Source organism: Ascaphus truei, chromosome 5 (genome assembly GCF_040206685.1).
Source record: "Ascaphus truei isolate aAscTru1 chromosome 5, aAscTru1.hap1, whole genome shotgun sequence".
Classification (NCBI taxonomy): Eukaryota; Metazoa; Chordata; class Amphibia; order Anura; family Ascaphidae; genus Ascaphus; species Ascaphus truei.
This window is the reverse complement of record NC_134487.1, coordinates 97,028,136-97,043,176: the sequence shown is the minus strand read 5'-3', so window position 1 is coordinate 97,043,176 and position 15,041 is coordinate 97,028,136. Positions and strand designations below refer to the sequence as shown.

The 15,041-nt window shown below is 40.8% G+C and overlaps 1 protein-coding gene across 2 annotated transcripts in view; it reads right to left on the bottom strand.

Annotated features, from left to right (window-relative positions):
- PTPRB (protein tyrosine phosphatase receptor type B) overlaps positions 1–15,041 on the bottom strand; it is a 122,208-nt gene that overhangs the window by 55,882 nt on the left and 51,285 nt on the right. For both annotated transcript variants that reach the window (XM_075600245.1, XM_075600246.1), the window contains 6 exons: positions 9,872–10,147; positions 7,591–7,848; positions 6,273–6,536; positions 4,974–5,240; positions 3,382–3,642; positions 1,875–2,141 (listed from right to left, as the gene is read on the bottom strand). In XM_075600245.1, coding sequence (XP_075456360.1) covers positions 1,875–2,141; positions 3,382–3,642; positions 4,974–5,240; positions 6,273–6,536; positions 7,591–7,848; positions 9,872–10,147 — 1,593 coding nt within the window. The remainder of the gene's footprint in view (positions 1–1,874; positions 2,142–3,381; positions 3,643–4,973; positions 5,241–6,272; positions 6,537–7,590; positions 7,849–9,871; positions 10,148–15,041) is intronic.

Below are 15,041 nucleotides of genomic sequence, written 5' to 3'. Positions count from 1 at the left end.
CACCAGCAAATCTACAAAAGAATGGCTAAAGAAGAAAATAATCAAGGTGTTGCAATGGCCCAGTCAAAGTCCAGACCTCAACCCGATTGAAATGCTGTGGCGGGACCTTAAGAGAGCTGTGCATAAACAAATGCCCACAAACCTCAATGAACTGAAGCAACGTTGTAAAGAGGAGTGGGCCAAAATTCCTCCACAACGATGTGAGAGATTGATAAAGTCATACAGGAAACGATTACTTCAAGTAATAGTGGTTCTACAAGATATTGAATCATAAGGTATACTGTACTTAGTTTTTCACACATGGCTTCTCCATTTTGGCTTTATTTTTGTTAAATAAATCATGACACGGTGTAATATGTCATGTGTTGTTGTTCATCTGAGGTTGTATTTACCTAATTTTAAGACCTGCTAATGAACAGATGATTGTTATTATGTCCTGATATGTAAAACCATAGAATTCAAAGAGGGTGAACTTTCTTTTTCACATGACTGTACAATTATTTGGGGCATAATATAATTGTGAGCATATTATTTCCAGTATAGCTGACTAACTTTGTTGGTTTGGTTTAAAGTGCATAGCTTAATTTCTTGACGCTATATTACAGCACGCTAATTCTCAGGTATTCGGTTAAGGTAATAGTGCTGGATGTAAAATGTGGTATTTAACAATCTTTTAGCATTTTGCAACTGCAATACCTGTGTACAAAGCACAGTATAAGGCCATCTATATACTGTAGCACAGTACAAAACATGAACTAATAAAAGGCGGTGGAAAGGACATGATTACCGTGGCAATAAAACTACTTGTGAATTAGAAAAGACTTTGCAAATGTTGAAGTCCTAAACCTAATGACTGTGTATTTTGCTCGACTAATTCACGTCTAATAAAAAGAGGAGTTTTATGCCCTCCGGTGGTTAAACACCAGACGTGCTGTAAGTGGTTACATTTGCAGATTGAAACCTGACAGAGAGCATGTTTACACTGCTTTTCTAAGCATGATGGCTTTACTTTTGCACGTCCATTGTTTCAGGGTGTTTCGATATGTCCCTTGAGCACTTAAAACTATGCACTCAGAGGAAGGAAACGGCCTGATGAAGTTCACATACATATGAACTTTAGGATTATGCTGATCTTGTTTAATTAAACATTAGTTCTTGACTTAACATTCCCACTTCCCGCAAATTGGATTTTTATTTTAATCTATATCCTTTCTCCTCCCTCCTCCTCTTCAATCGCCTTCTGTCTTTTATCATTTTTATGGAACTATTTTTCTCCCTGTCTGTTTTCTATTTCCGCCTATCCCCTATAATTAACCCCTGACATTATTTATGTTACATGGTGCTATGGAAACTGCAGACACAACACAAAAGTAAAGTAACCAAACAAAATCCTTGTTCATGGAATGCTCAATAAGCCCTCTTTCCCCAATCTCCCCCAAACACCCAAATACAGCACATGTCTTTAATAGGCTGCAGCTTTTAGTAGTGCAAAGTAGGAAGACATCACCAAATGCCACTATACATGAGCTAAGGAGACCCCTTCCATGAATTCTCAGGAATAGGACTTCCAGATCCCCTCTTACCTTGCAAGCCCCTTTATACCAATACAGCACATTAACATCCCTGCACACCACTGGCTTAATAACAACCATCCTAGCAATGTGCCTCCTCCCCCCAGAGTTTCATACTATTGCCTACTAATTACTTTCTGTGGGTACTATCCTCTGTGCCAATCAACACCACCTCTTATAGCCCAGGGCTCCCTCCCTGCAGGGCAGATCAAGATCACCCCTTACTTAGCCCAGAGGCCCCCTTTTCTTTCAATATATTATTTAATTGCTAAATTAACATATAGTACCAAACCGATCTCTTACCTGTCCTTCCCTCTGCCAATGTCTGCCTGGATGAGAGGCCTCCACTAACAGTGGTGACCACAATTGAATAAAGCCCTCCGGGTTTCAGGGAGTGGAAGTGGTATTTATTGGTCTCGCTGGACACGCTCTCATTTTTTATGACAATATTCTCATGAATCAGCAGGACTTGGTAAGAATCCACATCTCCTCGAGCCCTTGTCCAGCTAGCTTGTAAACTGTTAGTGGTTTCCTGGTTTGCTACATTCAGATTAGTCACCTGAGCTGGAACTGTATAAGAACAATAATCAGGTTAGTCCTGTAGGTGCACACATAATATGGTGCCTCACTTAATGAGTTCCTGTGGTGTTGAGTTATCCATTTAGAAAAACTCTGTCAGCAGGAATATCACAATGAAAGATTAGACGCAAAATAATGTATTATTACACTCTTATATCCCACATTACTGTACATAGGACGTATATCTTATATACAGTATCTCATGAAGCTATAAGACCACCAAGTGTTGAACATTGTTAAATAGTATATAAAAAAATGATTATTAGACGTGTGCTAACGTGAAAGGTATCAATAATAAAGAATATAACAACTATATATAAAATATGTAAATTTGTAGATTTGTAAAACAGATTTGTGAAAAAACAAACTTAAAGAATATATACTAATCTATAAAGTGACTTAATAATGTGAATTATTATGTGTAATAAAGCAGTGATTGTATTATTTCATTGTGAATGGAGTGATATAAAAAGTGATATAATAACATTTCTAGAAAGTGATAATATTAATAATTATTGATAATAATATAATGATAAATAATAATAAGTAATATTACTAATATAGTAGTAGCTAAATTAATATATACCCCAGTGTAATATTAATTAATAACACAATAATTATTTGTATACAGTAACAGTCTATAAGGAGCACCGGGTGAGAGACGTCAGCTTCTTTGGGTAGGAAAAAGTCAGTTCCTGTAGAGTGCTACTGTATGTACCTGCTTCTTTAAAAGATTTAGCTACTAAAAGCACAACGAATGAGGACAGCAACTACTACTATATAAATCAAGGAGAAGACACATTTTGGGGAAAGTGTGGTACCATTTATAGTGATATGAGATTTGAAAGAATTTTTATTTTAAGGGTATTACGTATATTTGTAGTATTTGAGCTCTAAAATGAAAAAAGTTAATGCCCCATGGTATTTTTACACGTTTCCTTTTCTATTGTTACAAAGTGCCGTGATTTATTTTGCTGTCAAATAAAAGATCTTGGAGGGATCGATACCTTGTATTATAAACCATAAAACAATACAACAAGGAGTTGAGTAATTCTAAACAGACATCATCTTTAGGATTTCAGTGAACACTCGGTCAGGCGATTTGCATTATACTTGGTTATCATACTACTGATTTAGATAAACGTCAGGTTATATCCCACTGAAGAGCCACGTCGGTTGTTACATGCAGCAAACACTGGGCACATTACAGGTTATGATGGATTGCTCTTACCTGTCCTTCCTTCAACAGAAGTCCAGTTGCTTAAGTCTCCACTGATGCTTGTAACTGTGGCGGTATATTTTCTTCCTGGCACCAGATCGCTAAAGGTGAATTCCTTGGCTTCTTTAACAAGAACCTTATTAATGACAGTGAGATCTCTGTCTGCCAGCGAAACCACATAGCTATCCCATTCTGCAAGTGGGGTCACCCACATGATGCTAAGCGAGGATTCGTTGGCATGCTTAACACGAAGCTGCATGACTGACTGCGGAGCTAAGACAAGAGATTAAACATAGTAACAAAAGAAAAAGGCTTCAAACTGGAAACAAAAACAAATAGCTATTAAACGGAACGATTAATGACTTAACCAAATGCATAAGCATAACCCAGTAACAAAACATAGTGCAGAAACTGATCAGTCAGCATTTTAGCAATCAAGCCATTCAGCATGCAACCTGGAATGCCTCAGCAGTTTGTGCACTCTTGCTTCAGTGTGGTTGGTTTATCAGCTTAGCTATCTGCAACATGTACAGTATTGCGGTAAACTTATTGCTGCTGCTCACTGAATGCTGAGTCTGAGGGAGAATCACTGAAGAATTGGCAATGACTGTGCCAAATAAGCTTTCATAATACAGTTTATATCCCACAGAGGTTTCTTTAATTTCCTGCTATGCTACATGTCTGCCTCCCCAGTGTGTAACTTTCCCTAGAACATTACATTTCCTGCTATTTCATAAGGATCTCTGTTGACCACCCACAATAACAGCAACACAAGAAAGAATTATGTAGCTACTGAAAAGTGATTGATTCTTCTACAGATTTCATATAGTAGAAAGTTCTGAGGACTCTCTACTGTTGTAGAAATTGAAGCAAGGGATACTTTTTATATATCCTGTGAATGATTCAATCATTAGAAGCAAACAGTGCTAAATGTTTACTGGAAAGATATTAAAAATATATTCGTTCTATTTTGGAACGTTGTATGAAATGCAATTTCTCATTTAGATTTTTGTACATTTTTGTTTTATATATTCTATACATAAAGATAAATAATGTTAAAAAAAATAGTACAAGTTACCAGTTATGTTCTAAGTACACAACTTTATTCTTTATTTGGGCAATGGGTCTTAGGCTGCGCTTCAAGTGCCGGTGACGGCGACGCGGCAGTCAGGCGACGGCCGCTAGAAAATCAAATAGAGATGACTTCCAGCGATCGCGACCAATCCGTCGCGTCGTGGCGCTTACTATAAGCGCACGGGACGGCGGCAATGCATTTGTTTTGCTGCGACGTCGCGTTGCTGTCGCCGGCACTATAAGCGCAGCTTTAAGGTGGACTCCTCTTTGTCTGAGACCTGTTTCCTTAAGGCTCCTCTATAATTTGCATGTTTTCCAAAAAAGCTGCATACACCTCTTGTAAATCTCATTTTCACTAGTATAAATTTATAGCAACATAACATACTCAGCCACTGCATCTATATTCTGTGTGTGTGTGTGTGTATGTGTGTGTGTGTGTGTGTGTGTGTGTGTGTATCTCTCTCTCTCTAATCTTGATTTATGCTACTCAAAACATACATTAATTACAAAAACGTAATATATTTTCTGACCTGTTCTGCCTTTGCAATGAGCGGCATTTTGTAATTCCCCACTCTCCGCGATCACCGCAGCTTCGTACTGTCTTCCAGGTATGAGTCTGATGTCTTGAATGACATATTCTCTTAAGTGTTTTTCTATTGTTGTGTTCAGTAAAACAGCAGAATGGTTGAGCAGCACAATGTGGTATTTCTCCCAGTCTCCAGCAGGTGGCAGCCAGCTCACTCGGAGAGATCTTAAGCCATTGTTACTCGCCTTCAGATCTGAGACTTTTGCTGGAACTGAAATTTAAAAAAAAACAACTCAAAAAATCAGAACTTAAGACCTACATTTCCAATGTGACAGCTCCCAGCAGCTTCATAATTCCCTCAAAGTACATGCAATGAGAACAAGAATGAATGAAGCAAACATTCCTGCACTGTACTGAAGGAGAAAGACAGCCCAGTAAGGACACACAGCATGGGCAATGCATTAGGAAGTTACATGTTAATATTGTTTCTTTATTTTGTCTGCATTCCATATCAGAAACGTGTTAATCAAACTGACATTTAACACTGATCTGTTAAGAAAGTAAGTGACAAATCAAGGCCTACAACATAAATGTTTTCCAAATTGCCTACAAAGACTGAGTGCTGGGGAGAGAAGCACAGGCATGGATACTGCTAACACTCCTTCTATTGCTCCTTACTTCATATCTCCAAATAGATGACTGCAAGTGCACCGAAATAGGAATTCTGTCTATTTATACATTCATTGTTGACCCCATCAGCATCAATTTTACATAGAAACAGAGCCTAGAGACCAGTGCTGTCTTAACGCATGGGCCCCATGCTAATCTATGCACAGACCAGAATTTAACACAAATTTTCCGATCACCCGCCTCAACATTTGAATCTCCCGCTAACTCGGTAGAAGGAGAAAAATTACGACTCGTAGCGGAGAGTTGTCAGGGCCCAGTGCACTGCTTTGCCAGGGGCCTATAATGCTGTTAAGACGGCCCTGCTAGAGACAGCTATTGATTTGATGCATATATGGAAACGTACTGCAAGTAATCTCATAAGCTTGTCCCAAAGTTAGATGAGCTGGAAAACGTTTTTACAAAAAAGTATCTCAAAAGAGTTATTGTTTTATAGAATAAAGTACATTTGTGTACACGATAGAAACATACAATTTGATGGCAGACAAGGACCACTAGCTGATCGAGAAAGAATAAATAAGATCTTGGTAACAGTAAAATAAGGATTATTGCTATGGTGGCAAACGTCACTACTAATATGCCCTTATTAACATGACACCAGTGATGAAATACGTACCCGTCCTACCAGCTGCCGTCGTGTCGGTGCTTAATTCACCAGAAATTGTGTTGACGTTCACCTGATAAAGGCGTCCTGGAGTTAGGTCAGTAAAGATAATCTCTGTAGTTCCAGAATGCACCGTCCTGCTATATTTTACAGACCCATGATCAGACAGTGTGATATTGTAGCAGTCCAGCTTTCCTGTAGGAATTTTCCATCTAACCTTTAGAGTATTCAAACTGCCATCGCTCCGCACAGATAAATCTGACACTTCTGCCGGAGCTAATACAATCAAAAGGAAATAGGTTTACTTAAATAAATTCATGCAATGTCTATTTTAACTTTACTAACTTATAAAAATATATGCGCACTCCATATAACTTAACAAGACTTTGGGGTCTAAAAAACCTTAGGTAGAATATCAATAAAACATCAATAAAACAATGTATCTGATCTCAGATACGCTATTAGATAGGGTTAGGCTTCCTTACAATGCATCTGATATCAGACTGCCTATTAGAGAGGGTCGGGGTTACTTACAATGCATCTGATCTCAGACGGGCTATTAGAGAGGGTTGGTGTTCCTTACAATGCATCTGATCTCAGACGCTATTAGAGAGGGTTGGGGTTCCTTACAATGCATTTTATCTCAGACGCGCTACTGTATTAGAGAGAGTTGGGGTTCTGCAGAATTTTACAATATAATTATAGGGTTCCTTAGCTAAAACAAAGGCTGAAAACCACTGTACTAGCCTCTTTAAGTTGTTTTAAACTATACCTAAGCAGCCAATTGCTCCTTGGATAATTGTATACACAGTCAGCAAATCCAATAGTCACTGTGACTAGATCTTTTTTTGGTAAAGTGATCTTGTCACACTATGCATGCAACATAACTTTTTCACCTCAGTAAGGTACAGTTTAAACTTCAAACTAACCCATGAAAATAGTATTTATAGGTTGCAATATTTGTTGGTGAGATTTCCAGTTAGGCTTTCAGGTACAGAGTATAACGTTATTAAATAGAAATGAGGACACAGACATTAAAAATAGCAGAGAGCATATTTTCAGTCCGGGGTTTTTACATTTACTGCAACTCCAATATATGTTTCTAAATAGGAATGGAGCTTCAAATCACCAGCAGTCACAAAGAAAAAAAATAATTAGTGACCGGACGAGTGGAAGGCATCAGAACAGTTTGTTACTGTGCTGTTTCTCGGGTCTTTAAAAAACAGAAAGGGATACAAGGAAAAATGTAGGTTTGAACTGTCTGCTTCATTCAAATGTGCTATCTGATTACCAGATACATACAGACAGTATATTTATTCTAGAATCTTACCTGTTCTTACTAATTTAGAGTTATAGTTCTTCATGCCTGCTGCCTCAGTAATCACAGTGAGGTTATACATGTGTCCTGGGATGAGTCCATGAAACGCGTATACAGAAAAATGTTTCTCCAAAGTTATCTCAGTTTGTGGCCTTTGTTCATCCAATAGCACCAGCCTGTAGCGCTCGATATTCCCAGGGCCGGGCCTCCATGATGCATGGATGCTGTCTGTCTTGCTAAAAACGTCAATACTCTTCACTGGTGATGGAACTAATCAATGCAAAACAGATTATTGATAACAATAACTATAATAATGTAAAGTTGGTCCTGTAACTATGCTTGTGTTACATATTTATTTAGAATATATTTTAACAGGAAAATATACATGGAGGTCACCAGTCATGGGCACAAAATAATGTTGACAACATTACAGTTACGAGATAGCTCTTGGTTTTTATTTTATGCATGAGTGATTGATGTCTGCCGACAATTCATCCATGAAATGCCCTTTATTTTATGCCTGAATATTATTTTCAAACATATTTGTGCCGGGGTATTTTTTTTATTAGACATATTCAAAAATTTGACAATGCCATATAACTATAACATAGTTATATATAGTGAAAACTGTCAGTCACAGACAAAACATACAAGTCTATAGTAGATTACATCTCTATGACAATCACAGAGATTTAAGCTAAAATACTTTTATTTGTGGATGCCAGGGGTCTCCCTGTGATGAACTGTTCAACATTTGAAGCACTACAGATTTTGTTCGTTTTTATTGTCAATCAAAATGGCTGCCACCAATTCCTGCCTGTGTGTCAGTTGATAAAAATACTTTCTTGCCGCCCACGTGCCAATGCTCAATGATATCACAGTAATGAGCCAATGCGTGGAACACCACTTTTTTATTTATTAGTGATTTGTTTTCCGTTATTTACTCCTCTGGTTCTAATTAGAAATAAAAATGAAATTACATGAAATTATAAATGAGATGATAAAATAATGGACAGAATTCCCCTTTTCCTCATGTTTACCCTCAAGGTTAGTAATCTAATCACTACAAGTAAGTGTAACCTTGTACTTTTAAACCCGATCTATGCTCCTACTGTACCATGTGAATGGTTTGTGCTCAATATATAGAACAATAATAATCCAGAGAAACACGGGTAATGCAGATTGCTACATTAAAGATGTAATTACATTACATAAACTGCATTACATTATGTTGATTAGTATCCCTAAATAGTACTAGCCATTCAAAAGGTTTCTGTTGCTAGCAAACAGATTTTAAGGTAGCCCTATTCTGCAGACCTTCACAACTGATGGTAATGTAGAAAGGTTGTAAAGAGGCGGTCACTGCTGCCGCCAGGGAAAATGATATAGCTCACGCTAGAAAATAAATTATAGGTTTATTTGTGCAAATATAGCAAAAAACAGCCGCAGAGAAGAACTCTGACGCGTTTCGTCACGTGACGAAACGCGTCAGAGTTCTTCTCTGCGGCTGTTTTTTGCTATATTTGCACAAATAAACCTATAATTTATTTTCTAGCGTGAGCTATATCATTTTCCCTGGCGGCAGCAGTGACCGCCTCTTTACAACCTTTCTACATTACCCTTACCTTGGGCTGGAGCACGCTGTTTCCTCTTCCGGATCCGGTGACCCCTGACGTCATCACTGATCGGAGACGCCGGCGAGTCAAGATTTTGAATGAGTGAGGGAGTTCTCCCCTGGATCTACGCTCCCCAGCCTCTGCGGTGAGGACTGCCTTTGCGGTGAGGACTGCCATATCGTGGGTGACACCGGGTAAGAGGTTGTGGCGGAGGGCGGCAGTGACTTAGCGGGGGTCCCTAGAGCAGGGATACTGCGGTTCTACTGCTGTTATTCCTCCCTACCACGATATATCCTCCCCGTTGCTGAGCACCATATACACGGGCAGTGGGACAGAGACTCTTTATTCTTTTAAACCCATTATACTCCTGAAACACCTGAATGGGACACTGGTACCAAGAGGTTTTTTCATGTTTATGCTTACTCTCTTTTTATTCGGATAGCTTGGCTAAGGACAATTCTGGTAGCACCAGTTTGTCTTATGAGTGATCATAAGTTTTTTCTTCACAACTGATGGAATGCCACCACTGCTTTCTAGTCCAGTGTCCTTCACGGAGGGGTTTCCTATATTGGTTCTTCATGCAATGGGACCGTATGGTGGGGAATGAAAGTCATTTGTCTAAGAAAATTCTCAAAAGTTTGAGAAGAACACACAACAGATAAGGTAATCCATCTTACCTGTAGACCCGTTTATTAGAATTGGAAGTGTGCTCTTATTCCCAGAAATAGCTGTTATGGTAATGCTGTATTGCGTGCCCGGAGTCAGGTCGTTAAATGTAGCTTCTTTTCTGGAGATATTTCCAGGGACTTGGACCTTCTGAACATTTTTTTTGTTATCAAGTAAATATAGTTCATACTGGTCCACCCTGCCTGAAGAAGGAGTCCACCAAGCCTGTAGACTTGTCGATGTGACTGTGTTCTTGCTTGTTGCAAAGTCTGAAGGTGGCAGAGGATCTTAAACCAAAGAAACAACAAAACACATAATTAAATGAAACATAGAAAAGTAACATATGCAACTATGTATATCTTTATTTATATAGCACCATTAACATACAGTACATAGCGCTTCACAGCAGTAATTCACGTGACATAATAATATAAATAACAAATAATACATATAACACAAATAACACATAATGGGAATAAGCACTTCGGACATAAAAGTAACATTAGGAAAAGGAGTCCCTGCAATGAAGAGCTTGCAATCTAATAGGTAAGTAGTAAGAACCTCCAGCGGCAGTAGGAGTGTGTTCTGGTAAGTGCTTCTGCGAGAGTCCAAGGTCGATGTATGAAGTGTATAGTATCAGACATGGAGCTACCCATATGCTTCGTTAAGGAGGTGGGTTTTAAGATAGGTCTTAAAGGTGGATAGAGAGGGTGCTAGTCGGATGTAGAGGGGAAGGGCATTCCAGAGGTGCGGGGCAGTCAGTGAGAAAGGTTTAAGGCGGGAGACTGTTTTAGACACAAAAGAGTTAGAGCAAAGACATCCTTGAGCAGAAGACAAGAGTCGGGATAATGTATAGCGAGAAATTAGGGGTGAGATGTATGGAGGGGCCGAAGAATGTAAAGCCTTAAAAGTGAGGAGGAAAATTGAGTGTGTGATTCACGATTTGATAGGAAGCCAGGAGAGGGATTTCAGCAGGGGAGACTCTAAGATAGATTTAGGAAAGAGTAGAGTGATTCTGGCAACACTGTTTAGGATGGATTGTAGGGGAGATAGGTGAGAAACGGGAAGGCCAGACAGCAGGAGGTTACAGTAGTCTAGACAGGAGAGAATGAGGGTCTGTGTCAGAGTTTTAGCAGTAGTGGGACATTGGAAAGGGCGTATCTTTGCAATATTGCGGAGGAAAAAAACTACACGTTTTAGCTAAATTTTGAATGTGAGAGGAGAATGTGTGGGAGGAATCACATGTGACCCCTAGGCAGCGTGCTTGTGATACTGGGTGTATGATAGTTCTGCCAACAGTAATGTAGAAGGAGGTAATAGGGCCAGGCTTGCTGTGTAATTTGACATATATATTTTTTAGAATAGAATACAGTAGGAACAAGTTTAATTTGTTTATATTTTTTTTGTTTACAGGGGCATTCCAGCCATGGACAAAAGTGAACTAAGGACACTAGCATGTTTCATATGTAAAATGTAGCAGATTTACATAATAATAATAATAATAATACATTATACTTACTTTTCAATAATATTTTAAAAAAAATTACATTTACACATTTACACAGTAAACAAAAGCTTTTGGGGTGGGGGGAGGGAAGGGGTGCAATCTTTATCTAATGTCTTTTGATGTTAACACTTTTGCATTCTTCAAAGCACCAGTCGAATTGTTAGCTTTACTCTGTTTTTTGCTTGCAAAGTAATTAAACCCATCATTAGTCAAACAGATAAGCATAAGTGGCTGAAATCCTTGCATCCAAATGAAAAGTTAAACATTTTTCACAAGATACAAATCAGTAAAATAACTATTTTAAGGAAGAACCACTAAGAACTGCTACTTTACAATCTGGGGAACCTAACATTATTTGTTGGCAGAGAAGTGCCAAGCTATCATACAGCGACAAATACTAACTCATCTAGATAATAGATGCCCAAATCTATGAGGTGAAAAAAAAAAGGCATAGAGGCACAGCGGGACAAGTCTGTGATTACACAGGCACTCCGCAGGTACTCCTTGGGCTATTTTGCTGGACAGTTGCATTAATTGAATCTTAAACATCTACATTCTCTCTGTATGTGGGAATGGACCAGAAGAAGAGCTGTGAGTTTGAAAACGTCACCTCCCCCTCACATTAATGCTTGAGATCAGATACATAGAATTGATGATGAACAAGACATCTGCCTATCTGTGATCTGTCAATGCTGGGACTCTAACTGACTAACTAACATATATATATATATATATATATATATATATATATATATATATATATATATATATATATATATATATATATACATATACATATATACATATACATATATACACATGTACATACACATACACACACACACACACATATATATATATATATATATATATATATATATATATATATATATACACACAGGTAAACCCCGTTATAACGCGCCTCGCTATACCGCTCATTGCTCACACTGCACACACACTGCACACTGCACACACACTGCTCATTGCTCACACTGCACACACTGACACACTGCACACACACTGCACACACACTGCTCATTGCTCACACTGCACACACTGACACACTGCACACACACTGCACACACACTGCTCATTGCTCACACTGCACACACTGACACACTGCACACACACTGCACACTGCACACACACTGCTCATTGCTCACACTGCACACACTGACACACTGCACACTGCTCACACTGCACACACTGACACACTGCACACACACTGCACACTGCTCATCGCTCACACTGCACACTGCTCATTGCTCACACTGCACACTGCACACACACTGCTCATTGCTCACACTGACACACTGCTCATTGCTCACACCACACACACACACACACACACACACACACATAAATCAGCCTTACCTTGGGGATGATTGGTGAGGCATGTGGCTACAGGGGGGGGGGGGGGCGCTGCGTGCCGCTGGGGGTGGTGCTGCGGTGGAGGGGGGTGATGGCTGCGGGGGCCCCCGATGCTGCGGGGGCTTGGTGGGATGGCCCGGTGCAGCGCGGGGGGGCAGGTAGGTTGGGGTAGGTTGGCGGTACGGCCCGGGGCGGGGGGTGAGACGTCATTGGGGGGTGGGGGGGTGGGGGAGTGGTGGGGCCCTGCGCTACGGCGGAGTGGCAGGACGACCCTGCGCTACGGCGGGGCGAGGGGGCCCGGTCCTGCGAGAGGGAGGGTGGTGACCGTGCTGGGGGGGTTGGTGCTGCGGGGGTCCAGGCGGCTGATCACCTGTTCCCCGGGCCTCCCTCTCGCGCCGGAGCTGATGACGACTTCCGGCAGTTTTTTTTTTCTTCTGTTCTCTCGCGGGAAGGGGCTGGGAGGGAGAGGGAGAGGGAGGGGGCTGGGAGGGAGAGGGAGGGAGGAGGCATGTGGCCCGCATGTAGGGCTTCCGGACACCTCTTCCTTCCCTCCTCACTCCCGAACAGGCGCGCGGCGGCCATTTTTTTTTTTAAATTAGCGTGACCCCGTTATTAACGCGGTGGTCTCGGGGTGGACCCCGAGGACCGCGTTATAACGGGGTTTACCTGTATATATATATAATATATATATATACATACATACACACACACACACACACGTGTACTTGGACCTTTTGGGGGTGGACCGTTTGTCTCGTGCACCACTAGATATATTTTCAACGTAGTAACTTTGTATTCATGTACTACCTGAACCATTTTTTTTAAGTCTCATTCCAGTAAACAATAACTTGTATGACCTGTAAGTGTTTGGCACTCGGTTGTGCTGCCGCCTCCTTGCTGCCGCCCTCCTTCTGAATCGCAGCGTAAAATGGCGCCACGGACGTCACCAACATGATATCGCACAGTGTTGCGTTGCCATGGTACGAAGTCAACGATTCAATGGCGCGTTGCCATGGCAACAAGATACCGTGTGACGCCACATTGGTGGCATTCGCGCCGTCATTTTACGCTGCGTTTTGAAAGGAGAAGGAGGGTCGGCAGCAAAAAGACGCGCACCACAGACAAGTGCCATCCCGTTAGGCCCAAGTGAGTTCCTCAAATGTATATGGGGGCAGACATTTTTGCCGTCCCAAAATGTTGCCGCTCTAAGCCTTGGCCTAACGGGCCTAATGGTAAATGTGCAACTGCTTGTGTGCGAAAGCGCGGCGTGTTTGTGTGCGAAAGCGCGGCGTGTTTGTGTGCGAAAGCGCGGCGTGTTTGTGTGCGAAAGCGCGGCGTGTTTGTGTGCGAAAGCGCGGCGTGTTTGTGTGCGAAAGCGCGGCGTGTTTGTGTGCGAAAGCGCGGCGTGTTTGTGTGCGAAAGCGCGGCGTGTTTGTGTGCGAAAGCGCGGCGTGTTTGTGTGCGAAAGCGCGGCGTGTTTGTGTGAGAAAGCGCGGCGTGTTTGTGTGCGAAAGCGCGGCGTGTTTGTGTGCGAAAGTGCGGCGGAAAGAAATGACAGAATATTGAAATAAATGAAGATGATTTAAAATGGTATATTATTTTCTAACAACAAACTCTCTTAACAGTTCGGTATGTTATGAATTAGTACATATTGGCATGCAAAGCACTATTTATTACCCTTCTATGTTAATCTGGAGAACCCCTGGGAAACCCATTTTTTCCATTGTTTGTAGTAATCTCTTAACATGGTTTTGTATGCTACTGTGTGTAGAAAGGTTCCTAGCAATATCTACAGCTTTACATTTTCATGAAATATAAGAAGCTCTTGCTACAGATAGCAGCTCTGGCTGGGCTAGTTGGGGCGACTTAAATGCCCCATACCCTGCCAGCCAATGGGAATCCATGATGTCATCCCTTGCGGCTTTCTATTGGCCTACGTGACGCAGGAAATGTAAACTGAGCCGAAATACTGGCACCCGCTACGGAGGTAAGTATCTCGGGAAGCAGGGGCTCCCCAAAGTGGAAGTTCAGCTTTAGAGACCCCTGCATCAAAACTATGTAAAGAAAAAAAAACACATGTATTGCTGCTTCAAGGATTAATTACAATTGGAGCGCTTCAATTATGTGTGATTTAATGTAAAGCTTTTTTGGTGACAATTTTACCAAAACATGATACAAGAGAATTTTCAACATAAGCAAATAACTACTGCAAAAACAGGCGGGGCATAGAATGGGTGCAAGAAGCGCCGAAAAATGCAATAATCTTTAGATCTTGAACATTTTGGTGGTCATATCACACAGCG